This window comes from Drosophila albomicans, chromosome 2R (assembly GCF_009650485.2).
Source record: "Drosophila albomicans strain 15112-1751.03 chromosome 2R, ASM965048v2, whole genome shotgun sequence".
NCBI classification, from domain to species: domain Eukaryota; kingdom Metazoa; phylum Arthropoda; class Insecta; order Diptera; family Drosophilidae; genus Drosophila; species Drosophila albomicans.
Window position 1 is genome coordinate 28,225,950 of NC_047631.2, and position 26,012 is coordinate 28,251,961.

General features: G+C 39.1%; 5 protein-coding genes across 14 annotated transcripts; 3 read left to right on the top strand and 2 right to left on the bottom strand.

Moving 5' to 3' along the window:
• Positions 1-647: 647 nt before the first annotated feature.
• LOC117575059 (sodium-independent sulfate anion transporter) lies at positions 648-5,233 on the bottom strand. The gene is made up of 4 exons (XM_034259140.2): positions 2,949-5,233; positions 1,768-2,070; positions 1,561-1,706; positions 648-1,493 (listed from the first exon to the last, which is right to left on the bottom strand). The coding sequence occupies exons 1-4, from the start codon at positions 4,066-4,068 to the stop codon at positions 1,161-1,163; spliced, it is 1,902 nt and encodes a 633-aa protein (XP_034115031.1). The 5' UTR covers positions 4,069-5,233; the 3' UTR covers positions 648-1,160.
• A 6,841-nt stretch (positions 5,234-12,074) lies between these two features.
• LOC117573780 (phosphoribosyl pyrophosphate synthase-associated protein 2) lies at positions 12,075-20,050 on the bottom strand. 8 transcript variants are annotated; one of them, XM_052006636.1, is made up of 8 exons: positions 19,884-20,050; positions 14,275-14,511; positions 13,925-14,213; positions 13,693-13,859; positions 13,116-13,172; positions 12,681-12,822; positions 12,466-12,612; positions 12,075-12,403 (listed from the first exon to the last, which is right to left on the bottom strand). In XM_052006636.1, exons 2-8 carry the CDS (start codon positions 14,469-14,471, stop codon positions 12,245-12,247), a joined length of 1,158 nt encoding a protein of 385 aa, XP_051862596.1. In that variant the 5' UTR covers positions 14,472-14,511; positions 19,884-20,050; the 3' UTR covers positions 12,075-12,244. The 8 variants fall into 8 exon arrangements, with proteins under 8 accessions (XP_051862596.1, XP_034113073.1, XP_034113071.1 ...); XM_034257182.2 differs by having other exon boundaries at positions 12,681-12,792; positions 19,781-20,050; XM_034257180.2 differs by having other exon boundaries at positions 19,781-20,050.
• On the top strand, positions 14,754-18,177 carry LOC117573776 (cytosolic carboxypeptidase 6). 3 transcript variants are annotated; one of them, XM_052006635.1, is made up of 6 exons: positions 14,754-15,077; positions 15,419-15,535; positions 16,056-16,621; positions 16,681-17,055; positions 17,119-17,434; positions 17,501-18,177. In XM_052006635.1, the coding sequence occupies exons 2-6, from the start codon at positions 15,523-15,525 to the stop codon at positions 18,079-18,081; spliced, it is 1,851 nt and encodes a 616-aa protein (XP_051862595.1). In that variant the 5' UTR covers positions 14,754-15,077; positions 15,419-15,522; the 3' UTR covers positions 18,082-18,177. The 3 variants fall into 3 exon arrangements, with proteins under 3 accessions (XP_051862595.1, XP_051862594.1, XP_034113068.1); XM_052006634.1 differs by lacking the exon at positions 14,754-15,077 and adding an exon at positions 15,267-15,351 and having other exon boundaries at positions 15,422-15,535; XM_034257177.2 differs by lacking the exons at positions 14,754-15,077; positions 15,419-15,535 and adding an exon at positions 15,912-15,994.
• Positions 20,051-20,762: 712 nt separating the features above from the next.
• On the top strand, positions 20,763-22,821 carry LOC117573779 (uncharacterized). The gene is made up of 7 exons (XM_034257179.2): positions 20,763-20,906; positions 21,125-21,418; positions 21,599-21,780; positions 21,829-22,358; positions 22,423-22,467; positions 22,533-22,677; positions 22,744-22,821. The coding sequence occupies exons 1-7, from the start codon at positions 20,815-20,817 to the stop codon at positions 22,806-22,808; spliced, it is 1,353 nt and encodes a 450-aa protein (XP_034113070.2). The 5' UTR covers positions 20,763-20,814; the 3' UTR covers positions 22,809-22,821.
• A 779-nt stretch (positions 22,822-23,600) lies between these two features.
• On the top strand, positions 23,601-25,538 carry LOC127565940 (prolyl 4-hydroxylase subunit alpha-2-like). The gene is made up of 7 exons (XM_052006897.1): positions 23,601-23,812; positions 23,862-24,013; positions 24,075-24,225; positions 24,285-24,478; positions 24,539-25,152; positions 25,203-25,371; positions 25,433-25,538. The coding sequence occupies exons 1-7, from the start codon at positions 23,601-23,603 to the stop codon at positions 25,522-25,524; spliced, it is 1,584 nt and encodes a 527-aa protein (XP_051862857.1). The 3' UTR covers positions 25,525-25,538.
• The last annotated feature ends 474 nt before the right edge of the window (positions 25,539-26,012 follow it).

A 26,012-nucleotide genomic window follows, 5' to 3' on the forward strand; every position in this document is an offset into this window, starting at 1 on the left:
TTGCCACTTTGCAAGTCATTTACATTTTTGAACTCCTTTTTGTCCTTTGTTAACAATTTAAAATACTTTGTTTAATAATTTGCTTTTATTATAGCTTAACCAATATTAACTTTATATTTTTCAGACCGTCACAATTTTGCCCGCTTCGCAAAAGCGAGCTGCATATCAAGCTTAACTCTAAAATTATACATTGCTTATTTTCAGCGTCAGCAGAAAAGTATGCAACACTTTTCGTTGAAAACTATTTTAAAGTTTCCGCTAACTGAAAGTGAATAAATTTTGCAATCTAAAATTAATTATAAAAATATATGTGCTAATCAATTATTGCATACATTCTTGCTGTAGAAGAAAAAGTTGTAAGCTCAGCTCATAAATATTTATTAAATTGATTGTTAACAATTATTTTTATGGGGCATTACAAAACAAGTTCTCGACCCTCTGGGCGCGTAAGGAGAGTGAGAGTGAGTAGTGCCCACATATAATATATTTATCTAATCGTGAATAATTCATTGCCTTGATTTTACGCAATACGCCGCTGTAAATTTTGCCGAGCGGATCAATGGAAATCACGTCCCGTCAATCAGTTATGGGGGAAAGTATTAATTCGCCAGATTAGATATTGAATAATCAAAACACAGTGAACGAAATCGAGAAATTAATCACAAAACTATAATTAAATATTTGTGCGTTATTTATTTAAGTACTAAGGCGCTAATACTCGTATAATACTAAGTCAAGCAATCTCAAAGATAACAATGAGGTGCAAATATCGTCTTTTCATTTTCTTCGATTTTTGTTGTTGAACCAAAATGTTCACAGCATTTTGCCAAAAAATCAAAAACCAAATTCACAAGCGAATAAATAAAGAAAGATTGCTCAAAACTTAAATGCTAATTAAATTTACGGAAAATATTTGACTATTTGGCTGGACTGTTTATAACGTATTTGTGGTTGACGACGCTGCAGACATTTGCGTGGGTTTCATTATTTCATTTTTTTCGGTTTTTTTCGTTGGTTTTTTTTCTTTTAGCATGGCCTAAACCAAAGCGAAACAACTCGCTGGCCTCGCGAAAGCATTGAAATTGGTCTAGCAGAGTGTGAGAGTGTGTGTGTTTGTGAAATAAATATAAAGACTAAAATTAATCTATCATATAACGAGGTTATGTTGGCGTCTTCTCTGCTAGTTTCGCATGCAGCGTGCTGATATCGTAGATAGCGACCAGATCTTTGTTGAGACCCTCAAAGACTTGGGCCACACGCGACTGTAGATTGTAGAAGAACAGCGGCTGCTGACGCTGCGCAAAATCCATGACCATCATCGATATCACCTTGGCAGCCGTGAAATCAGCCCCATAGATATGGCTACAATCGATCACCACGGGTAGCGTTGATTTGACGCCCTGCTTGTTGATCACCTTGCGCACAAACTCCATCGAGGGAAAGATTAGACAGCGATCCGGTGTTAGCATCAGATAACGTTCGCCCTCAGGAGTCTACAGAAGTGTGGAGGAAATTGATTAGCTAAAGTGGGCAAATATATAATCAAGATGTTGGACTCACCGAAAGCGTTTCAATGCGCAGCTTGGGACGCGCTGCCTGATAGAGTATAAAGATCACATTGATGCCAATGCCCACAAGAATGCCCAGCTGCAGGGGCAGCACCAAGCATGCAAAGAAAGCACCCAGACCGGGTATCAGATCCGTTTCTAAAAAGAAGTTGAAGTCAGTGAAAGTTAAGTGAATATTCTAGCAATGATTTTAACTCACTTTTGCTATGCCACATGGGCTTAATGACTCGATATTGAACCATAAACACGACCGCAGCTATGATGATCGCAGCCAATGCTGCTTTGGGAATGTAGTAGAAGCAAGGTGTGAGATAGAGCAACGCAATGATAACAATGACGCCTGTGTAGAGATTTGAGAGTTGTGTCCTCACGCCGCTGGCATTGAGAATGGCGCCACGAGCGACGCCGCCGTTGCTACGCAGACCCTGGACAAAGGAGTTGGCCACGTTGCAGATGCCAGAGGCAATCAGCTCCTGGGTGGCATCGGTGGGTTTACCATCAGCTGCAAGAAATTAACGAGATTGTTAATTGGGTAAAATGGATTCTATTTTTAAATGTTATCTTCCTATCAGCAATTGACTTTTTTCGATTCGTTTTTTTATAATTTAAATTTATGAATTTCATTATTACTGATCATAGTTAATAAATGAATATTCATTGGCGTGTTATTAATGAAGTTATAAATTTACTAGTTTTAGCTGCTTGATAAATGTAATAAATAAATTGATGCAGTTCTATACATATAATTATATTATTATTTCCTATATTTTTAAAATTCTACATTTTTTTTATTATTATTTTTTTTTACTGTACTCTTACGTTTTTGTTTTTTAATTTTCCATGTTTCTTATAATATTAAACTTTTTTTAATTTTAACTGTTTAAGAATTATATTACTTTTTTATCTATTTAAATTTCTCATATTATTTAAAATTAAAAAATTTTAAACTTAACTGGTTTATATAAAAAAAATGTTTTTATTTTTTAATTTCTCATATTATTTAGAAAATTTAAAAAAAAAGTTTAATATAATTCTCAAACAGTTAAAATTAGTAAATGTTTCATATTATATAAAACATGGAAAATAAAAAATATATATAAACCTACTTTAGTTTTAATTAACATTTTTTTTCTTCACATTTTTTTTTCTAAATTTTGTTTGTAAATTTAATTTATAATATCGAAATATTTTCAAATTTTAACTCAAATATTTATTTTCTTCGGGAATATATTTATATTATTTATGCAAATATTTTAAAGAATTTAATTTGTTCTACGAATTTTTCTGAACTTTTTGTTAATCTTGTTTCTCTCTACTTCTTCAAATGTCAAAAATTGAGTATCATAACAAAAAGTGACTGATGTTAGAAAAATGACTCACCAAAAGCTTGCACCACCGCCATCGTTTCCAGCAGCGCGATTAACGGCACCACAATCAAACCAGAGCCAAGAGTGCTGACCATGTCCCAGAAGCTTTGAGCATCCGACACTAGTTCACCCGTAGTTTCGTTGTACACGGCATCCATGTGGAAAGGTGGTGGCCGAAACTCGGGCAAACCCTTGGGCACAAAGCCCACAGTGCGAACCAGTTCCTCGTTGCCACTGACGGACAGCCAATAACCCAAGCCAGCAGTGCCACAAACGAGCAGCGCATTGCGTGCAGTGCCCACGGTCCAGAAGATTCCGGTGAGCAGCGTTTGGCAGGTGGATTTGCCCTGTTTGGGACCCACACTACAACTGGCCAAGGCGCGCAAACTGAGCAGCAAAACGATGCAGATGAGACCGAGCACAAAGTCGGGCCAGCTAATGTTGTGTATGTCGTTGATGATGCTAATCCAGACCTGGAGGAAAGTATTTCCACTCGTGTGTATACCGAGCAGATCCTTCATCTGTGAACTGAAGATGATCAGCGAGACGGCGCTTGTGAAGCCAGCACCAACTGGACCCGAGACAAAATCGATGAGGAAGCCAAGTCGAAAGATGCCCATCAGTATTTCAATTAAGCCCGTGAGAAAGGTCAGCAACGTGGCCATTTGCCAACTGCCGCCGGCGATTTGAAACGAAAGCAGAGCTGAAATTGCGGTGGGACCAATTGGGACATCCTTACTGGAGCCGATGAAGATGTAGATGAAGCAGCCCAGGAAACAGGCATACAAGCCATACTGCAAATCGAGTCCAGCAATGCCAGCATAAGCCAACGCTTGAGGTATCACAGTGAGAGCCACCGAAATGCCGGCAACAATATCGCCAAATATGTAATCCTTTTTGTACTGCGGCAGCCAAACGAAGATCGGGAAACGTTTCTGCAGCGTCTTCATGCGAAAGATGTTGTCACATGCGCGTCGACAGCTGTCCGTCCAGCTGCGGGATTTGATTGGTTCCTCTTCCTGCTGCACGATGCAGTCCCGCGATGTGTGATACAGGGTATTTGTGGGTATGTCAAGGGACACTTCGGTGCCATTGAAGGCGCCATTCACATGGCCTGTATCTTTGGCGCTCATCACGAATGCCGTTTGTGTTTAGCTGGGAGAGCTGTGGTTGACTGTGGCTGTATTTTTATTGTGTTATTATTTTTCTATTGGTATTTTATATGCGTCTATAGCCACTCTATGGCTTCATCTCACAGTGGCACTGTCACCACACACACACCGTTTTGTTGTTGCGTTGTCACTTTGTCGCACTGTCACTTCACACTACTTGAGACTTCTGTTTCTTTTCTGCAGCTAGAGCGTCAAGCTGAAGAGCCGAAAAATCCAAACTATTCGCGAGCGCGTTGAGTGCGGGAATGAATCGAAATTGAGATCGAGTCGAGAAGCAGAGGCGGCAGCAGCAGCAAAGCTTAGCAGCAACAGCAGCAGCGACTGCGACAGCGGCAGAGACGATGGCAAAGCAGCAGCAGAAAAATCGTCGACGCGTCGTCGCGACGTTTGGAGCAACGAATGTTTATTTCAAAAGGGGGGGAACTGATTATAAATAGGTGCGAGTCGCGAGTGGCAATTCGCTCGTGTCACCTGCAATCCGCCTGCCCAGCAGCAACCACAACAGCAGCAGTCACCACAGCAGCCACAGCGATGTTCGAGACTATCCACCGGCTTTCGTTAGAGGCAAAAACCCAAAACCGGCTTTCGACTTCGTTGGGGGCTTTTCATCGGCGGTCAGCTTCGCTCTGTACTCTACATGTAGGTGTTGCCTGTTGCTCGTTGTGTTGTGTTTTTCTCTCTCTCTCTCTGTGGTGTCATGTAACCGGGCTGAACCTGAAGAGCCTTTACTATGTTAAGGCCAGGCCAGATCTTGACATTAAATGGAACATGGGGTCTTCCCCCCGGTGTCCACAACAACAACAAAACCCAAGCAGGTCGCTGGAAAAAATCAGGCAGATCAAGTTTTTTGTTTGGTGTGTGCTCAGAATGCGCATTGTTTGGCAGTCACATGACTCTGAAATTGACATGCAGAGGTGGCAATAACTTACACGCCCCATTTGGCATTCTGATAATCGATATTTAAACACTCAGACGACTTGTATATTAACCGACGACAGACACTCAACATAAACAAAAAGTTTTGTTTATGTCAACCGAAGCAGGAAATTCCAATGAATTTTGATACATTTTCGCACAAATCGGAATTAAGAAATCAAGTAAAAAGTGAAATCGCTGCTACACGGCACAAAAAGGGCTGGCAACAAAAACATAAATATATTTTATTTACGTATGATAGATTATATTTTAATTAATAGGAAACGACGCACTTGATGTAAACACACATTTGGCTTTTAATTGGCTACCGTCGAGTGTCCAATCATTCCGGCCACTTGACAATCATTTTACAGCCCTGGAAATCGCGTGGCGATCGAAACTTTGAGCTACTACTTACTAACTATATGGTGTGACTATCACCAAGAGGGCAAATTAATCAGCGGGCAGTCGAGTCGCGTCGAGTCGCATCGTAAAAAACAATGCAACCGTAAATAAATCAGTTTCCGAGTGTGCACATCATAAATCAAAATTCTATGGCGCAGATAAAATCAGAGTTAACACAAAACACACAAAACAAAAAAAAAAAGAACATGAGACTGTGAAAAGTCTCAATACGTAAATTCATGCGAAATTAGATATGTTAATGGCTATCTCGATCTCAATCTGTCTAGAAGTTCATTTTTGGCCACGACACTTTGTCTGCTTCCGTGTTTAATGCACATTTGCATGTGTCAAGATGGTTTTACGATTTCTGCAGAATTTGGCGACATCATTTTTTTGTATAGTATTTATATATTTTATATATATTGTGTTTTCGTTGAAACTAGCTTCATTGGGTTTTCTCAATGGGGGCTTTTTTTTGCAGTTCAATGCTAAAACCACAGCGTCTGGTGGTGATTTTTTCCATTTTATTTTTATCATTGTGACGCGTGGGTTGGAGAGAGATCATGACTTCTTTTGCGTGTCTGTAGAACTGCCTCGGAGAATACAATAATAATATGAATAATATACAAAATAATTAATGGGAAACTACGTGAAATTGTAACCAATAATTTAGCACAAATTGCCCCGAAGCAGACAATCAATCAAATATAAAACACGCACACTCAGATACTTCAAAACTCACAGCAGAGAAGTCAGAGAGAAGCGCAGCCAAGCGGCAAAGTTTTCTGTTTTGCTTTTCGTGAGATTTCAAACACGTGTTGAATGAGTGACGAAGTGGTGCAAAAGCAAAAAAAACAAAAAGCAACAAAATACAAATAATAATACGATATTTGAAAACGGCGAATGACAAACACAAAACAAAACAAAAGCAAAGATGAAAACAAACAAACAATATGAATCTTGTTATTATATCATGCCGAACATGAAATGCACTTTTTAATACGTTTTCCACACAAATTCCAAAATTGATAAATAAATTCAAAGTATTTATAGCTGGGTGGAAATGAATGTAGGTAACAGATAGTTGAGGTAAGTATATGCTAAGTACTCATAAACTAGATTAGCTGTCGGGGCCATTTATTGCCAGTTTACCTTCCAACTTTCTCTATAAATATTCAAAACAAATTTGTTTATCTAATCTACAAAAGTTGCAAGGCAACAACGCAACACAATTTTTGATTTTTCACATCCTGATTTAAATTTCGATAGGGTATCATTGAGTTGAACGATAAATTTTCGAGAAAACGTCTCAACCTCAACGAATTGCATTAAAGCTAGAATTTGAACTGTTGTTAATTAGATGGGAACATCTTATTTGATATGCGGATGACTAAATAAGAAAATTATAGTGAAATCGCAGACATATTTTATTTTTTTTTTCGTGTCTGCTTCTGGTTCTGATGGAACAAGTTAAACAGGTAATTAAAATAACTAATGTAAAAAACTGTATATTGATTGGATAGCGAAACGAATCAATGATCATGGGACATTTCGATAGTTTTGTTGTTGGCTTTTGGTATTTGTCATGCGCAGTTATTAACCCTAATTATGGGATTTCTGAGATACTTTCAGTGAATGTGTTTGCTTACTTGATTAATATTAATCATATAGGGCTGGCTGCCTTTCAAAACGTATGCGCAGTCACAATCGCCGTTTATTATTATTACTCTGTCTTAATTTTGTATTGTCTCAAGTATTTGACGTATGCGCAACGCGCATTGCGCATACGACGCGTTGGCCGAGTGTTGCACATGGAGCAGCGATTAGTACTACATTTGAGGCACAATTAAATGTGCATAACTAATCGCGAGCGTTAATTACATTCCGTATAAAATAAATTCCATTTTAATTCTGTCTCATGCTTGAAAATGAAACAAAAAACAAAATCAAAAACCTGTCAACGAATTTCTCACAGTTATTAGCGCAATTATTGAGGAATTGCGAAGATGCTTTTATTGCATTAAATTTCCGTAAAGGATTATAAAACTGAATATCAACGCGTCCTAATTTCGCAATATTACCCAAAAGCCCTTGAGTTTTGCATAATAAAACAAAAACCGCACATGGACGGTTTTTGGCGGTTATCAGTTCAACTGATAACCAAATGTACACATTCGTATTTATCTATCAGACGCGTCACATGAGCAAACACAGGCAAGCGTTCAAGGCTTTTAGAGGCGGGACTTTAAGTTGGGTTTGAACTTTTTGTGTTTTATGCAAAGGCTTCGCCAATTTGTATGCACTTCAGGCTGCATTTACTATTCGTATATTATTTATGGTATGCACGTAACGCCCGACAAAAGTAACTGTAACTTCAGTAAACACAAGCAAAAACAACACCAACAACAACAACAAAAACAAACAGTCAGCTGATCATTGTAATCATCGCAATCATGATGAACATGATGACTTACGACGCGCGAGAGCGAGAGACAATCATTAATTGTGCTTGCCGATTAATTTTATATTTTTACACTAACCACATAATAAGTATGTGAACAGCAAAAGTATCAAAAACAACAACAACAATAGCATCGCGTAGGCCTATGGAAAAGCACAACTTACGCAATGCGATACTCGTACGTTCGCTCGAGTGCAGTGGAATGCATTGAGGCATGTAAATTAGTTGTCGCGAGGCTTCACGTGACTCACTCCCAACAACAACACTCACATTCACACACTCTCGTAGATTCATATTCACATTTATTGATCATATCCATTTGATACAGGTCGTTGCGATCGATGGTCGAATTGTGCAATCACAATATTTACTTATAAATCGCATCGCATTCACAGCTTTCAGTCGGCGTGTGTGTTGAGGAAATTATCCCAAAAAAAGTTAAATTGACATCTTACATTATTTAGAGATACCAAAAAAGCATGTCAGGGCTCCATCCGACGTCATCAACATCATGTTTTGACCAAGTTCATTGCCAGCTAAATTTCAACTAAAATCGATTACGTTGTTCCGTGCTTAGAGAGAGAGAGAGAGCAAGAAAGAGAGAGAGAGAGGGATTCCATCTCAGGTGTGCATTGTGGCATTTAGTATTTTTTTTTTGTTTGTTTATTTTATTGATTTCCTTTATGTTTCTTATTGATTATTGATTAAATTAATTTCGAAATTAGCATGCGATGTGTGAAAACTAATGATTGAATTCCAGTCGATAAAAATGTTAATACGTTTGCCGGTTTTAATAAGTTAGTATTTATAACTGGCTGAGCGTCTGACTGCCCGACAGACTGGCTGGCTATCTGCCTCTCTGTCTGTCTGTCTGTCTGTCTGGTCTCCGCTTGGCTTTAACGATCATTCACGATCGTCGTGCTGCTTTTAATCGTAATTACTGTACAGTCCCAGTGGCCGGTGGCTCAGATGACGCGTCTGAAGCTGAATTAACTTGATCACATGACTGAACCCAATTGGTGACAGCAGAAAATATCCAACCAAACAACAACAACAACAAAACAACAGCAGCAGTCACTAAAAAAGAAACGAAATCATTTTACCATTGCGCAATACGGGTAGTCGATGGACTTTGTGTGTGTTCCCCCCCAACTGATAAATGAATGCACAACTTGGGCAACAAGTTTGTTGAACTCGTCCACAATTCTTTTGTTACACCCATTTTTATGAATAACCAGTTGAATTTAAAAATACACGCATCCTGAACACCCCCAATGTCAGGGCTCGCCTAAATGAATATCTCATTACGAACGAACTATAAACTTGGCAATGTGCTCAAAACTGAAACCACGTACAAAATTAAAAAAACGTAATGGACCTTAAATTCACTTAAAAGTTTTTTTTTGTTAATTTGCGTAAAAATGAAAAAATGAAATAAAGGTGGTAAACCATGTGATGGCATAAATTACTCAAAAATAGTTGATAAACCCTAAATAATTTAATAGTTTTGACTGGCATTGTTAACAATTGAACAACAGGTCGAGCGCTAAGTGGCGCTAAACTGCGGCGATTCAACCAATTTATTAGCAGCCAAAATGCCGTGCTAATGAATCTCCAACAAGCAACTCAAATTAGCGAATCAATTTTGAGTGATAAGCAATAAATGAAAAAAAGGAAAAAAAACGAGAGAATTGTAAAAACGAAAACGAAAATGCTGGCAAACAACCGTGACAGCTGCCAGTGTTGTTTTCGAATCATTTATAGGCAATTTGTATGTCATGCAAAACTGATAAAAAGAAAACATTCCATCAGACACCTATTTAGAGATACTACAATTGTAGTTGTTGTTGTAGGAACATTTGATATATGAGTAGTGTAATTTTGTATACTATGTGTTGATAGACTATTAAATGTGATGGGCCGCTAATCAATATGCTAAGCGTTGTGGGACACTTTGAATATTACGGAAATTACATTGAACATCCAAAGCGGGTTCAATGCACGCCGCTGCGACGGCCCAGGTGACAAGGGGGCGTATGAGCAATGTGGTGGCCACCACACACAGTGTGATTCGAGTTCGCGTTCGCGTTTAAAACGCGGCTCGAGCTTTGATTGCGTGACGTTGCCGCTTCACGTGATTTCCCGACGACTTTGGCCGTTTGCTCAGGTTTAGTTTATGAAAATATATGCAGTAGCTCGTTTTTTTTTTTTACAATTGATAAATGACACAAGGTACTATACATAAATTTGCATTAAAATGTGCGCCATGGCATTGTCTATTTTATTTTTAATTGCTTCTCGAAATCCTTTAATGCCACGTGACAATTAGCATCTTTAAGCGTGCCAAAGACTTCGTTTTTTTATTCGTTGGGCTTAAAGCATTTGCTAAGCAAATATTTTCATCAACAAAGAGTGAGCCAAACAAGTCAAGTTATGAGTGGGCTGTGCTATCAAGAGCGATAAGAAAGCATCATATGACGCATTCTTAAGGCTGGTTGCGGGAAAATTATCGCACTGACCTCCTACTCGGCAAATATGCGACAAGATTTATTTAGACAAGCACCTTATATAAAACTAATTACTATATGCCAGAAAAAACCCCACTACTGACATACATAAAGTGCTTTTTATTCTCTTTTTCTCATATAATTATTTTAATCATTTATTACCATACTTGCCCTAGACAGACAGAGACATAAACTCGCAACATTCTTAACATCTCAAAGGCGTTATGTAAATATTTTTGCAATTTCTTAGCGTTTTTGTTTTAAGAGATGCGGTTGTTTGTTTGCAAATATTTGAAGGCGTCACTCGACGTTTGAAAAGCCCTTAGCACAGCTCATATTTAATTTATGGGACGTGCACAATTCCAATATTTGTTGTTTCAATAATCACAGACTCGCGAATGAGAAATGTACGAAACCTGCCTCTCTGATAGCTAGTTCTGATTGTTAGTTCTTTAATCATAACGGCAACTGCAATTGCGATATGCAAGCACAGTGCAGCTGCACTATAATGAACTCAGGAAAGAGTAAAGTTCATGGCAATAAAAATCACATCTGTCGACTGTCAAAATGTATACAAAGGTGAATTACCTACACATCGTTTAGGGTTGGCAATTTATCAGGGCATTCACTGTACTTAGACTGTGACATACGGTAATCTTATCAAGTTGTTCTCATTTCCGCCAGCCATTAAAAAGCAAACGTGCAAATATTTGTTTAAATATCTTTTGTCATGCCCATCTGTCAGTCTGGCTAAACTTCATAACACTCGCATCCCCATTATTGCAACTTGCGTTCCCAAAGGCAAATTTGCACTTACACAATAGTTGCAAACAAATAAAATATATAAATATAAACCATATCTGGGGTCGAAAAATAAACAAATTGGTTTGCCCCGTCTGGAATAATTAAAATTTATAAACGTAGCAAAATTAAGTGACAAAATAATTTATGAAACAATTGACCAGTCAATTAAGTATAATATTTATTATTATTGAGTTTCGTATTATAAATTGTTAGAAAAAACCGCCGTCTGATTAGAACTGTACGTAATTGGTCATAATGAATGCAAAATTATGCGACTTAGTAATTTACAACTACAATTGCATATTATTTGTTTATTGTATTTTTTATGGCTAATATAAATTTAAAGAAAACCCCATTTATGATTTACAGTCGAGATTAGCTGCCCCTTTTTAACAATGAAATGACCATTGTGGTTGTGTATTAACAATTGCAATTTGATAAGCTTACAAAAAAATGATGATTAGCTTTAATTGATTTTTTTTTTCTGCTTTGTTTTGTATATGCCGGAAGTGACCTTGCTTGTTTGTAAATTGGAGTTAGCTTATTATTTAGTATTGTGAAAAGTTGTTGGAATTTTGGTACTAAGATGAGTTGAACGAGTGAGAACTACGACTTTGTATTCATACAATACTTCTACAATATGCATCTGTGTATGTGTGCAAGTGTATTCTAGAGAAAAGCGACTTTTTAATGACGCATCCTAAAAGTATGCAATGCAATTTTGTCAAACTGAAAAACAAACCAATAAACCGTAGTCAAATGGAAATGAATACAATGGCCAATTTAAAAGCATATTTCAATTTTATTTGAGCAGCTGTGCGCAAGGCGCACTATAAAATATTAGATTTATTAAAATTAAAGAGGGGGAAGGGGAGTTTTCTTGGAGGAGGGGGGATAAAACAAACAATATATAAAGGCGCAACTTCCATGAAGAAACTTCACTGGCATTTTCATTTTTTGTGACATTTTGTAACACTGTAAATGTAATGTGTGTGTGTGGTTGGTGTGTGGATGCTGTGTGCGTGGGTGTGTGGATGGTGTAAGCCTAATCCTCTAATGTGACATTACGAAACAGATAAGACATGGACTCCTTGTTGTGTATGCGACGTATGGCTTCAGCAATCAGTATCGAGATATCAATCGTCTTGATCTTGTTGCACTGCAACTTCTGTATCTCATGTGGAATGGTATTGGTGACAACGATCTGCAGAGCAAGAGGAATGTAATTAGACGTAGCGTATAAGTATTTTAATAAAGAATACGCACCTCATCGATCACCGACTCCTCAAGCAGACGCGGCGCATCCGAGCTAAGCAGACCATGTGTGGCCAGCACATAGATCTTACAGGCACCATTATCCTTTAACATTTCGGCGGCAGCCACAAATGATTCCACATCGTCAATTAAGTCATCCTAAATGAAAGAGATAACACAAGTATTAGCAGAGTAAACAAGTCAGTGTCTTAGACTGTTGTACTTACCACCATGATGGCAATGCGTCCATTCACATCGCCCACAATAGTAAGCGGAGGCTTGACTTTAACCGGATGCTCGGGCACGCCCACCGACACCGATGTGGTGCGTGTGCGGCTGCTGCTGGGTGCATGTTGTGGAGTAGAGTTTCTTGTGATTAGTGTGGCAATTGGCATTTTTAGGCATGATTCAAGTGTGAGGTGTTCGTGGTGCATCGTGGTGGTTGGAAAGTGCAGTTGTTGTTTTCGATTTGTGTGTGTGGTGCATGTTTGAGGTTGAGATTGTGGTTTTGGTTGAGATTGTCGTGGTTGTCGCGCATTGTCGATATCGTAACCAAAAAAGAAAAATGATAGTACATATACAATTTGCTTATCATTGAAAATAATGGATAAAAAAAGAAATGTAAACAATCAATTATCAATTTGAATTGTTTAGATACAAACCTAGACGCCGATAGTGTGCACATTTCAATAGAATTTCCTAATATATTGCTATACGCCCTGCATGACACAAATAATAGAAATAAGGAACAAAATTTCGTTTGGTTGGCGTTTTGTAGTAACTTGCCACAAAACTCAAAACTACAGCAAAATAAATTTGCAAAAGAATGCGTAAGCAATAACAGCAAACAAACATATAACTACAGTTGTTGTCATGAAGTACAGAGAAACAACAAATGAGTAATGCGAAACGGTCCACAAAGGTTCAAGTGTGTGGATGATGAATGCAAATCAAACTACGCGACTGACTTCCATATGTTAATTATAATAATCATCTGCTAGCTGCGAGTGCACAAGCTCTAAATTACAGAGCACTTGGTTGGTCTACTCAACAAAAAACACACAAAGCTGGGCGAATGAAGAAATGAGCATTTCCAGTTCGCAAAAGTTCTACAGGAACTTGCTTGAATACGAAATTCAATACTAGACAGTTTAAAGGCTTGCGTCATAAAAGGAAGCCCTAAACACAATCTAAACATAAAACGAGCAGTGGCTGCGAAACTTTGGCTTAGAGACTCACCTGGTGGGTGGTGGCGAGTATCTGCCATCGACTTCATCGCTTTCAGCCTCCTTTTGCTCACCATGTATGACGGCAAGGCCTAGACGCAAACGTTCTGCATATGAGTTGGCTTTCTTGGCAACGCCAGGATTGCGTGCCACAATCACTGAGTTCCGATAATCGGGTATCTGTTAAAGGAAAGAGAAATGCATTAATAACACTTCATGGATTATATTCTGAGTATAAAGCTCACGCTTTCTTGAATGTACTGCAGCAGAAATGGCGAAGCGCGCAAATTATCAACGGGTATATCGAAGAAGCCTTGTATCTCCTTCTGGTGCAAGTCCATGGTAATAATATGAGTAAGTCCTGAAGTGCACATCATTTTGGCCAACAGCTTGGACACAATGCAGCCACGCTTGCGCATCTTGCACTGCTTGGAGTAGGGCAAATATGGTATGACGCCAACAATGGAACGAGCCGACGAAGTCTTGCAAGCATAAGCCATAATCAGCAGTTCCATAATATTGTTGTTGGCATCTCTGTAAGGTACAATAAATAATTAGTTATTTGGCTAATATGTTAAATGAATTGCTCACTCACTTGGTGCCTGTTTGTATGATGTAAATGTCCTTGCCGCGCACCGAGTCGCTGATCTCAACGATGGTCTCGCGATTCGATTTGTGGAAGACCGAGCAACCGCCATTCTTGAGGCCCATGCGCTCGGCCACCATATTGGCGAGATCCGGATGCGAGTTGCCATTGATAATAACTATATCCGAGGTGGAGGTGTTATCCATGTCGCTTCTGCAACGCTTCGGTGGGCGCACACTGCCTAATCTATAAAAAAAAAACAGGAAGACAACACAAGTTATTACGGGTCAACAGCGTTGTGAAGTCATTTCACTGAAATGGGCACAACAAAAAAAACAAAAACAATAATAACAACAAATTCAATGAACTGTGTGGGTGTGTGTGTATTGGTATGTGTAAGAAGAGGGCAACCTGCGTTTGGACATGTTAACGATAAGTTTTCCCTTTACGACTGATGAACAGTCATAAATATTACGCGTATGCCACACGCTTTTATTGATTAGCCCTGGTGAACTACTTTGTTGCGAGTTGCCAGTTGTGTGTTATATTTATGGGTTTGTGTGTGTTTCTGTGTGTGTCTCCTGTGGTGCGCCTGCAACAAGCTGCAGGCAATTAGGTTGGTCTGCCAACTTTGTTTTGCCCAGTGTTTGGCGTTTTGCTGTTTAAAGACTAAAGACTGCCGTGACGCGCAAAATTGCTGTGTAAGAATATTTCTGGCCAAAACCGCAATGCCAACTGTGCGCGTTTTTATCGACCAAACAAGAACCAAACTGACGGAGTCGCAGTTGGCACACCACGTGAGTGATCAGGTGGTAAGTAGTTAAGGGAGAGGAGGTGTGTATGGCAACGTCAAAAGTGCCAAGCAAAACATTAGACAGGACTCGGCAACGTTCAAGGCAACGCTGTTCATTCAGCCCAATTCGGCTCAAACGGCCAGTTAGCCCATCGTTAGTCCGTCGACGCATAGTGTCTCCTTCACTCTAAACTAAGCTCTGATTGGAATCTATAAGTTCTCGCCCCACAAAAGACATCGCACGCGAATCGCTAAAGAAAAGTGAAAGCTCTCAAGGCGCACACAAAAATCCGGTAGTGAACAGTGGGCGTGGCCAAGTGAAGTCGCTGTCTTAATTGAAATTCTATTTTTAATTTCAAGCAGGTCAATGTGCTGGCAGCTGGAGTGCAGCAAAGCCAAAGGAGCATTCTTGAAGTTGCCGCACATGCAGCAGTGGTGAGGCAGCCAATCAAGCGGCAGGCGGCATGGGTGATTCAGGTGAGTGGATGCCTAAGACGTGGCGGCTAGGCTGCTGTTCCCCGGTTGGGTTCGGTTCCGTTCAGTTCATAAATCACGACACTTCCGCAAAGAAAGTAATATGCCTATTGGCGGCTCCTTGAGGCGCAGTCAGGCAGCAAACGCAACCGCGACTATTCAATTTTGAAAGGATGACGTTTGAGGCAGTTTGCTTGGCAGTTTGCAATAGGCAAGACACGCATACGTGGCCATATCAAGTTTAAAGATAGCACGCGGATTAAGTCCCTTTTCATGATGGGCAGCAGGTGGCAGTTGTGGCAACTTATGAGTGCAGCACTGCTGCAACGGATTAGCACTGGCATTAGAAGAGCTTTGCACGTTGTTAGCACCACTTGTGTCGAAGTAAAAGTGCGCTCAAAATGCTGGGCATAGCCTGTGATCCGTTGCAGCATACGAGCATGTATGAGCGTGGCTCAGATGGTAGAACAACTAAGAGATACACTATATTCCACAACTAATCATCTACACTCTCCCTTTACAGACAGTGAGGACAGCGATGGCGAGGGAGGACTAGGAAATGTCTCCAGGGTCATCATACGTCCGCCTGGTCAGAGCGGCAAAGCAAAGCGTGGTCACTTGTGCTTCGATGCGGCCTTTGAGACTGGGAATTTGGGCAAAGCGGAGTTGGTGGGTGAATTCGAATACGATTTATTCTTGCGTCCCGACACTTGCAATCCACGTTATCGCTTCTGGTTCAACTTTACGGTGGACAATGTGAAACAGGATCAGCGTGTGCTCTTCAACATTGTCAACATCAGCAAGAGTCGCAATCTTTTCAACTGTGGACTGACCCCACTCGTGAAATCCTCGAGTCGTCCCAAGTGGCAACGTTTGCCCAAGCGTCAGGTTTTCTTCTATCGCTCGGCCATGCATCAGGGTCATTATGTGCTCAGCTTTGGTTTCAACTTTGACAAGGAGGAGGACGTGTACATGTTTGCTTTGGCATCGCCTTACAGCTACTCCCGACTGCAATCATATCTGAATGTAATCGATGCACGTCAGGGACCCGAGAAGCGTTTCACACGGTGTGTGCTTGTTAAATCCTTGGTGAGTGTGCAGCTTAATCCACTTGAATTGTTCCCCTTAATATCCGTTTCCTTTGCCAGCAAAATCGCAATGTGGATCTAGTGACTATTGATCAGGTGACGCACAATCAGCGCTCCACGAATCGCCTGGAACGCAGCTTTATACGCGTCATTGTGATTTTGTGTCGCACGCATTCGAGTGAGGCTCCTGCCTCTCATGTGTGCCAAGGATTGATTGAGTTTCTGGTGGGCAATCATCCCATAGCGCAAGTGCTGCGTGAGAATTTTGTCTTTAAAATTGTGCCAATGGTGAATCCGGATGGTGTCTTCCTGGGTAACAATCGATGCAATCTGATGGGCCAGGACATGAATCGCAATTGGCATGTGGCATCGGAGTACACGCAACCGGAGCTGCATGCCATCAGGAATGTGCTGAAGGAACTAGACAATTCAGATGTAAGTTGATTGCAATTAATGTTTAGTAATGTAATTATTTCGGAGAACACACAATCATCGTAGACCTATCAGATTGACTTTGTGATCGATCTGCATGCGAATAGCAGCATGCATGGCTGCTTCATCTATGGCAACACCTACGAGGATGTCTATCGCTACGAGCGTCATCTGGTCTTTCCTCGTCTCTTCGCCAGCAATGCCCAGGATTACGTCGCTGAGCACACCATGTTCAATGCGGATGAACGCAAGGCGGGCAGCGTGCGTCGCTATTGCTGTGAGCGTCTCAGCGACACGGTCAACGCTTACACTTTGGAGGTGTCCATGGCGGGTCATTATCTGCGCGATGGCAAGACTATAGCGCTGTACAACGAGGATGGCTGTAAGTTATGGGTTTATCCTTGATCAACCGTGTTTTGACTATCTTCCTCTGATCATCCGCCCTCAGATCATCGCGTTGGTCGCAACTTGACGCGCACCTTGCTGCAGTATTATCGCTTCATTAATGTCTTGCCCATGCCGCTGGTCTCCGAAATGAGATTGCAGGGCAAGCGTCGAGGACGTCCGCGCACACATCATTCGCGCTCTCGTTCCCGCACACGCTACGAGGTGAAGCCAAGGGCGAAGACAACACGCTGTCATGCGCCCATTTCGTACACTAATCTGAGTATCTGCTACGACTCGGCAGGTGGCGTTTCATCGGATGAGGGCGGGTATTCACCAACGAGACCGATGAATATTGCGCCTGGTAGCAGCAGCTTTAGTGGTTATCGAAACTATCGACGCGCCGCCACAGCAAATTGTGCTCTGCATGATCAGTATTCTTTGGGTGTGTGTGAGCATCAAGGAGGAGCTGGAGTTGGTAGTCGGAGCAAGCGCGGAGCTGCCCTCTTGACGATGGAGATGCCTGTGCCACCCGGTGTGAGTGTGCCCCCAAAGCCGTACCTGTCCATAATCGATCTGAATCAGCTGACGCGCGGCAGCCTTAAACTCAAATCGAGCAGTTTCGATGCCGATGATAGGCGTTAAATGAATGGGGAACAACTGGGGAACTGTAACAATTTACGCTCTAATCGATTTTCTATGCTTCTTGCCTGTTGCAGCTTTGTTTCTTACTTAAATAAACAGTTATATCTAATCAAAAGCTTTGCCTTCACTCACTCAACAAGTTGGCGCTCACATTCGAGTGGAATTTGTAGCTTATCATGTCGAGTAAATACATATATACGATTTACGTATGTATGCGCACATAGTATATATGCAAATCCCCAACACACGTACGTGTTTGTGTATGTTGTGGTTGATGTGTAGTAATTGCCGTCTATTGTTGCGCATTGCTCTGTTGGCCTGCTGCCAGGCAGAGACACCTCCACTGCCACCTCCACCCATCACCCCCCGCGGACTCGTTCAGCACGAGTAATGTTCACCTGCTCTCTCTTTCCCACTTCCATGCGCCACAGTGGCATCGTCTTCAATTGAAATGTGAGCAAATCATATGGCCGCAAATATTTACAAATCACAGTTAACTGTCAGACAAACACAACAACAACAAAAGGACACAAGCAATAAAGTGCATGAGTGTGAGCAGTTTCTGCAATCTCTACACATGTAAGTTTCACTCAACAAATGCACGTGAGAGTGTGCGTGTGTTAGTATTTATTTGCGTGGGCGTTTGTCGCTCAAATCGTTTAATTAGACTGGAGTCTATCTTATCTACTCGCGCACTCGTGTTAACAATGCATTTGCTGTGTACTCGTCAATAAATAATGGGAACTCTTATTAATCAGGTACCTTGTGTATGAAAAATGCTCTCAACCTTAATTTTTTTGTTGTATGTATGAAAAAAAACACGCGCGAAATTTGTGATAACACCACGACGACCACGAAAAGCAACAGACGACGACTGTTGTTGTTATTTGTGTGGGCAGTGAGTGATATAGCGTTGATTGATTAACGCTTTCAATTAACAAATCCGTCGCCAGTTGCGTTCACGTTCGCGGCTTTCAAATCAATAAAAGACACTTTATCGTTTTTGTATAAATAAAAGGCGAAGAACAGAATGTGAATAAATAAATGGAGCGCAAGAGCAAGCACCAAAGAGTAGCAGAACTTTGTTGAGAGCGAACGAGTCGCGCGCACAGCGTTGCCATACTGTATTCGGCTTAATGAGCTACCAGCCCAATTTGATAACATTCAACAAACTAAGCAACTCACCAAATATTCGACAGAAATAAACACGCACGTTGATGATTATGCGGGCGATTAAAATTAATAAGCAATGAACTTTGGGGGTGACATTCGTTATCATGATTTGTGAAGCATGTTAATAAAAGCAAAACAGCTGGCCACGCTCTCTATGCCGATGGCAACGCCGGCAAGAATGTGATGAACAAAACAAAATGTAAATAAAGCAGCGAACATGAAGTAGTAAGCAACACAATACATACATACACATATGAGCACACAGTTACACATACAGAACAAACATATGTCAACAGATAAAACTGAAACGCAAATAAGAAGCAAAAAAACTCTCAAGAGTCTAGACAAGCAGCACAATTGTGAGTTCAAGTGGGAGGAAGAGAGCGATTATGTGCGAAGGGATCGAGACAAACAAATACACAAAAAAAATATAAGTAAATAAAATGTACACACAGCGAGACACTAATTAAATTATGCAGTGAACACAAAATTAGCAAAGGAAAGAAACCATATGCCGCTTTTTTACTTGTTTCTCTGCAGTAGCATGTCGTTGTGGTATCTGTTTCTGTTGTCCTCTCTCTGTCTGCTGTTTAAAAACTGTAATAATTATTTATTGCAATCACATATACCACACTCAGAGCTTTTTGCGTCCGCCCTGTTGAATTATTGATTTGCTTTAGCACAAATTGTTACAATTTTTTTTTTTCCTTTTTTATCTCAAGTTGTGTGTGTAACGTACGCCTTGTTGAGGCAGCACTGCGAACCGTTTCAATTGAGATTGCAAGTGCAACTGAGAGAGAGAGAGACGTCGCAAGAAGCTCAAATGGAACAGCGAGTTTATTTTTGTATGAAAGCTGCCAAGCAATTGAACAACTCACTCACTCCCCCACCGAATGAGTCATTTTTAAAGTAGCGTGACCGTAGTGGACTTCCAATTGGTAGCAGTTTTACAACTGTCAGCTGGTTACACTTCAAAAGGTATATTATTATGTACCAAACAACTGGGCGCAATGTTTGAAAGTGTATTTGTTTCTGTACTTTTCAAATAAGATAAACAGTATCTGGAAAATATTGGCAACTTTTTGTTAATTGTCTTTAGGATGAAATAATTTTCTTTAAATTTAAAAGCATTTTCAATGTAAATATGTCAAATTTTTTAAAGAAAATGAACCAAATAGGTAGTTTATGGTATTTTTGAGCAACTTACTATCGCGATCTGGCAGCGCTGCATTTGAAGACTGCTTGTTTATCGGCACTGCTTGCTCATCAAGGATAGGCAAGCAGTATGTATTTGAATTTAAAGTGATTCTTAAACTGTAAGGTGTTGAGGGTTTGAGAATATTTCCGTTAACAATTCAAATAGGATTAGAAATAATGGTACACATTAACTTTTAATTTAATGTGACAAATTGCATTAGCCGCGCATCAAAAGTAATTTATTGGCTCTATTTAACTTTTCTGGCATTATTTTACTTTCAACTTGACACTGAAATGGTTGGCTTAATATTTCTACTGCTGCTGTCTGGATTAGTTCATAGTGATAACTTTAGTGAGAGTGATATGCAGGATTTGCTTGATGTAGAGCGAATGTTGTTGATTAATTTTGAGAATTATGCCAAAGAGTTGCAAGACAGACTGGGTATTATTAAAGGGTATGTAACAGTTAAACTTTATAAAGAAAATTAATGTTTTGTCTTAACTAACTAAGCAACTAAGTAATGGTTTGAAGTTATTCCAAAACTGGAGGGTTTAGCTTACATTCTTTTTTTCATCTTCAGTTAACCACAACGCTTTAGTAACTTTTAAATATTTGTAAACATTATTTTGGCAAATATTTTGAAGAAATTAAATTAAATTTCGTTTTAAACAGCGCCTTGGCCAAGTACAGCGATTTTGTGAAGGAAGTTGACGATCATCAAGAATTATACTTGGCAAATTCGGTGAGTTACTTAAAGCTGATACGCCACATGAGTCAGGATTGGGCAGCTTGGCAGCGAGTGATGGAGGCACCACTGGCTGAGGATCAAGTCCAAATGCAGAAGCGCCTCTTGGGGCTCACACCTCGACACTTGAGCTTACAGCGAGCAGTCCAACGATTGCAATCCGTTGTCAAGTTCTACGATTTACAGCCTGCTTCCTTTTTAAAAAATCAACAGCACTTGAGGTAAGTTCCCTAACTGCATTTTAAAGAATCATAAGATGATAATTCAAGATTTTACTAAAATCATTTTGGTAGTAAAAATAATAATAGTAGTAAATGTATCATTCTTCAGCGTTGTATAGTTTTGAAGCTCGGGAATAATCATTATTTTTCTTCGCTGTTAAAATTGATTCTCTATTCTAGGCTAAACCCTTTGGACTGCTATCACATGGGCGTGGCGCTGTTTGAGCAGCGGAATTACGAAGACGCAGCTAAATGGTTGACAGTTGCTGCAGAGAATTACACTTCTTCGCCTCTCAACGATTTAATTGGGATTCCCCATTGGCGTGTCTATGAAATGCAATTCGAAGCGCTGCTCAAAATAGGTAAGTTTTTGCTTTCCCTTTATCTCTAATCAAGTAAAAGCCTTGCAGATAAGAAATATAGTGCACATGTGGCGATATCCAAGGCTCTAAAGTTAGCTCCAACAAATGAGCAACTTTTGAAGCAACAGCAACGTTTGGTAACTGATGATCGATTAATAGATTCCAATTCCAATCCATCTGCTGTGCTTAGTGAGCTGCAGCAACAGTGTAGAGGCAAGCTTAGGCAGAATAGAACCTTAAGCTGCCAATATAATAAAAGGAACACGGAGTTTCTTCGACTGGCGCCGCTGGCAGTCGAGGATCTGTGGATAAATCCCCATGTAATGCTTTATAAGCAAGGCATCTACGAACGCGAAATTCGCCATATTAAGAAAGCTTTTAAAAGCTGCCCGGAGAGTCACAAGTTTGCAGAGGAGCCTGAAATAAGTGGCTGCCTGATTCCAAGTAGCTACAGCTTAAGAATCCGGCGTATATCAGAACGTTTGCAGGACATGACGGGACTCGATGGAGCCATGGATGGTTTTTTTGTGTTGACGTTTAACAATTCAGATAGTTTTCAACTATTTCAATTGAAAATTGTGAGTTTTGTTTCAAGAACAAGTTTTGTTTTAATTATTGTTGTGAAATTTATTTTATGTCTAGTTAAAAGAAATAATTCAGGATGTGAAAGCTACAGCGATTGTGTTTGTAAGTAGAGAAAAGACTTTAGCATACTTATCTATATTATCTATATTATATTTCTTAATACTTAGTTAAACAATGTTGCTTTTGGAGGCGCTCTTACTATACCAAATATTGATGTCGTCGTCAAACCAAGTTGCGGAGATGCTTTGATCACCTTTAACGAAGGCAATTTTGAGCACACAATGTGTCCCAATGTTGTGGGAACTTCGATGGGTAAATTAAGTGTGTGACTTTATATATATTTTTAATTTATTAGTGATTTTTTTTTTACCCTTGCAGTGATTATTAAGCTTTTCTTTGAAGCGGGAGTGGATGAAATGGAACTTGTAGACGATGAGGAATGATCATAAGTATATATTTGTTGGATGAGGTGAATTTCATACTTTAAATAAATGCAAAAACTATTTTATATGTAATCTATTTATATATAATCTATACGATATTTGAAATTGTTGAAAAAGAATATATTGGTTATTTAGTAGATATTGTAACTGCATAAAAGAGAGTAAAATCATATGTAGATAATAAAAGAGAATTCATTAATTTATATCTGTATTAACATTTCAATTTTTGAAGAATGTTTCTCTATACGAGTAAATGAGGTGTAACATTCTTCATTAAATTTACGAAGAATGTTACTTTATAAGTGAAGTGTAACATTCTTCATAATTTTAAACGTAAAGAGAGAGATATATATTTCAGCATTTTCTATTAATATTTAAGGTTGTACCATTTTTATACCTTTGTTATTTTTTAAATTAATTGAAACATAAATATTATATATTTGTAACAAAAAAAATAAAGTACAGAGTCTTTTCCCATTGAAGATTAATTTACAACTTGAAGTACAGCCAATAAAAAGTTAATAATTTAATAAACTATAATATTTATGCTTATATTCTTCTCATTCACTTAAAAACTTCAAATACTTCGGCTATAACAAGCATAACAACTAGTTTTAAATTTATGATTAAGGGGTCTGCAGCTGTCGAATGATAATGCACAACTTTCTAGCAAGAAATAATTTCTTAATCGAATTACTAATGAAGTGGAATAAAACGTTTAATCTCGCTCTGCATTTATTTTCATATTAAAGTGTCAAATAAAACGTTTTCTTTGGCAGAAATAAACGAAAAATGTTGCTCTACAGATTACTGCGATCTTTTGCGAATATCCTTAGCCTATATGTGTTGTTGGTGGCGTGTCAAACGAATAATCCAAGTAAAACTATAGATTATGTTACATCGTTAAAGGATAAGCTGCAGTTACTGGAACAAAATGGGAAATTATTGCTGAATAATTACGAATACATTGAGAAATTGCAAGCGAAGGTTAAGACACTGCAAAAGTAAGTAATAAACTCAATCATAAATGATATCTACAATGAAATCTCTTAGGCTGGTCAAGCACTTGCAACAGCCACAACTGGCAGCTAAAGGTGAAGAGGAGGAATTCCTCTCCAATCCTATGAACAGTTTGTCGCTTATAAGACAAATGCATGCAGATTGGACTCATGTGGAGAAGTTGATGGAACAACCAGTTGGTCAAAGTAAATTATGAATTCTAATTTCAATCGGTTCACAATGCTATTTCGTATTTTTACTAACCAGAACAAATGGATTATATTCGGCGAATGAATGAGCGAAAACCAAATCAGGAAAATGTTGAGCAAGCCTTGGTTGCCATGCATCGCCTAGCTTCAAGTTATGAGCTGGATGCTGCTGATATTGCCAGCGGATTGCTTGACGGCATGCAAACAGAGTAAGTAGCTCGACTTAAGATACCCTGTACTTTTATTTATAATTATGTTAACCTGACAGTGCAAAGCTTTCACCACTCGAATGCTATGAAATGGGATTGCTCTATTACAATGGATCGCTTTATTACGGATCAATCGAGTGGCTGGAAACAGCCAAAGAGTTAATGGATAAAGCTCCATCTGATGTCTACAATCTTTTGGGTCTAACAAGAAGCGACATCTCTCATCTATTAGCTCGATGTTTCATTGCTTTAGGTAAGACAATCCAAAACTTTATTAACCCAATAATAAAATTTCGTTTTGTTTTTGTTTTAGACAAATTGGAGCTTGCTCGCAAAGTTCTTCTGGCAGAACCAGATTTGAGTTCCAAAACCGAAGAGTTGTTGGAATATTTTAAGGAAAACAAGCCTGAAGAAGTGGAGAACGATAATTTGATTGCATTTCATGAAAAAACTGCACAACTCTGTGGCTCTTCTTATAAACCAAAACCCACGCGACTTTTGTGTTCCTATAAAACATCAGGAAAACCTTTTCTTCGACTGGCTCCCTTTCAAATGGAACAGATCTCACATGATCCCGATATATTTGTGTTCCACAATGTGATCTCTAGCATAGAGATTTCAATTTTAGAGCGAGAAACGGAAGCATTTATGCTGCCTGCTAGGGTACTTGATAATGGGAAGTCGGTGTTGTCAAATATACGCACAGTGAGCAGCGTTGGGTTGCCCAATAAAAATTTTTCAAGGCAACTCAATTCGCTGATTACTCGAATTAGACGGCGAATATCGGATTTGTCCGACTTGAATGATAGTTATTATTATTTGTCAGAGGTGCTGAAATACGGTTTTGGTGGTCACTACAGCTTTCACAATGACTTTTTGAATAGTTCAGTATTCAGGGACGATCGCGTTGCCACCGTTTTGTTATATGTAAGTAATTAAAATTGACATCCGAATTTTATTTAAGAATTCTTTTACAGCTCAATCATGTGCCCAGTGGCGGTGGCACAATGTTTACTCAGCTAAACTTAACAGTGCAGCCGGAGCCTGGCAAAGCTGTTCTCTGGCAAAATTTGGACGTGGAAACTTTTGACTTTGAGACGCGTAACGAACATGCATCTTGTCCTGTGAAGATTGGCACCAAGTTTGGTAAGTTCGCGAAGCTAAAACCATATTATAATTGTTGCTTAAATACAATAAACATTTGTAGCAATGGCACAATGGATACATGAAAGGGAACAGATGTTCACACGCCCGTGTCTAAAGCCTCCCAAAGCACGTGTATATCCGGATAAATTGTGATGATTTTGTATTGACATATAATAAATCAAATTGTACAATTTTTTGGAATTTTGAAATATTTATTTATTATAATTCATCATAATACATCCTATATTATGTAATCTGCAAATGAAAAACTTTTAAGCCATTAGATATTAGATTAGATTAAATTTCTATATATAATTCATAACTTTCTTACCAACTGAATAGTCGTTGCACAGTCTAAGTGATAAGAAATAGGGGCAACAATTATCCTAACATAGGAAGCGTAATTTAATTCTGCCACAAGGTCGAAAACCTAATCCTAATTGTTAAAAGCCATTAATCACTCAATGAACTTAGTATGACAAACTTTTACTTAACTTCATCTTTGGAATCTTTGTCTTCGATGACCCAATAATGATCTAAGGGAAACACGATTATGGAAAAACACTGCAAAATAAAAGAAAAGAAAGATAAATAAATTCAATTTTAGAACTTGTTGTACCATTTTAAAGATTCTTTCATAC

Coding starts and splice junctions, on each gene's coding strand:
- LOC117575059 (XM_034259140.2), bottom strand. CDS start 4,068: ATGAGCGCCAAAGATACAGGCCATGTGAATGGCGCCTTCAATGGCACC. Junction 1,707..1,767: donor GCCCATGTGGCATAGCAAAA/GTGAGTTAAAAT, acceptor ACTTCTTTTTAG/AAACGGATCTGATACCCGGT. Junction 1,494..1,560: donor TGCGCATTGAAACGCTTTCG/GTGAGTCCAACA, acceptor ACACTTCTGTAG/ACTCCTGAGGGCGAACGTTA.
- LOC117573776 (XM_034257177.2), top strand. CDS start 15,934: ATGCTGGGCATAGCCTGTGATCCGTTGCAGCATACGAGCATGTATGAG. Junction 15,995..16,055: donor GTATGAGCGTGGCTCAGATG/GTAGAACAACTA, acceptor CTCCCTTTACAG/ACAGTGAGGACAGCGATGGC. Junction 16,622..16,680: donor GTGTGCTTGTTAAATCCTTG/GTGAGTGTGCAG, acceptor TTCCTTTGCCAG/CAAAATCGCAATGTGGATCT.
- LOC117573780 (XM_034257180.2), bottom strand. CDS start 19,800: ATGCTACTGCAGAGAAACAA. Junction 13,173..13,692: donor TACTCGCCACCACCCACCAG/GTGAGTCTCTAA, acceptor TGTGTCATGCAG/GGCGTATAGCAATATATTAG. Junction 12,823..13,115: donor TGCACACTATCGGCGTCTAG/GTTTGTATCTAA, acceptor ACTAATCACAAG/AAACTCTACTCCACAACATG.
- LOC117573779 (XM_034257179.2), top strand. CDS start 20,815: ATGCAGGATTTGCTTGATGTAGAGCGAATGTTGTTGATTAATTTTGAG. Junction 20,907..21,124: donor AGACTGGGTATTATTAAAGG/GTATGTAACAGT, acceptor CGTTTTAAACAG/CGCCTTGGCCAAGTACAGCG. Junction 21,781..21,828: donor CGAAGCGCTGCTCAAAATAG/GTAAGTTTTTGC, acceptor AAAGCCTTGCAG/ATAAGAAATATAGTGCACAT.
- LOC127565940 (XM_052006897.1), top strand. CDS start 23,601: ATGTTGCTCTACAGATTACTGCGATCTTTTGCGAATATCCTTAGCCTA. Junction 24,479..24,538: donor TCGATGTTTCATTGCTTTAG/GTAAGACAATCC, acceptor TTTTTGTTTTAG/ACAAATTGGAGCTTGCTCGC. Junction 25,372..25,432: donor GAAGATTGGCACCAAGTTTG/GTAAGTTCGCGA, acceptor AAACATTTGTAG/CAATGGCACAATGGATACAT.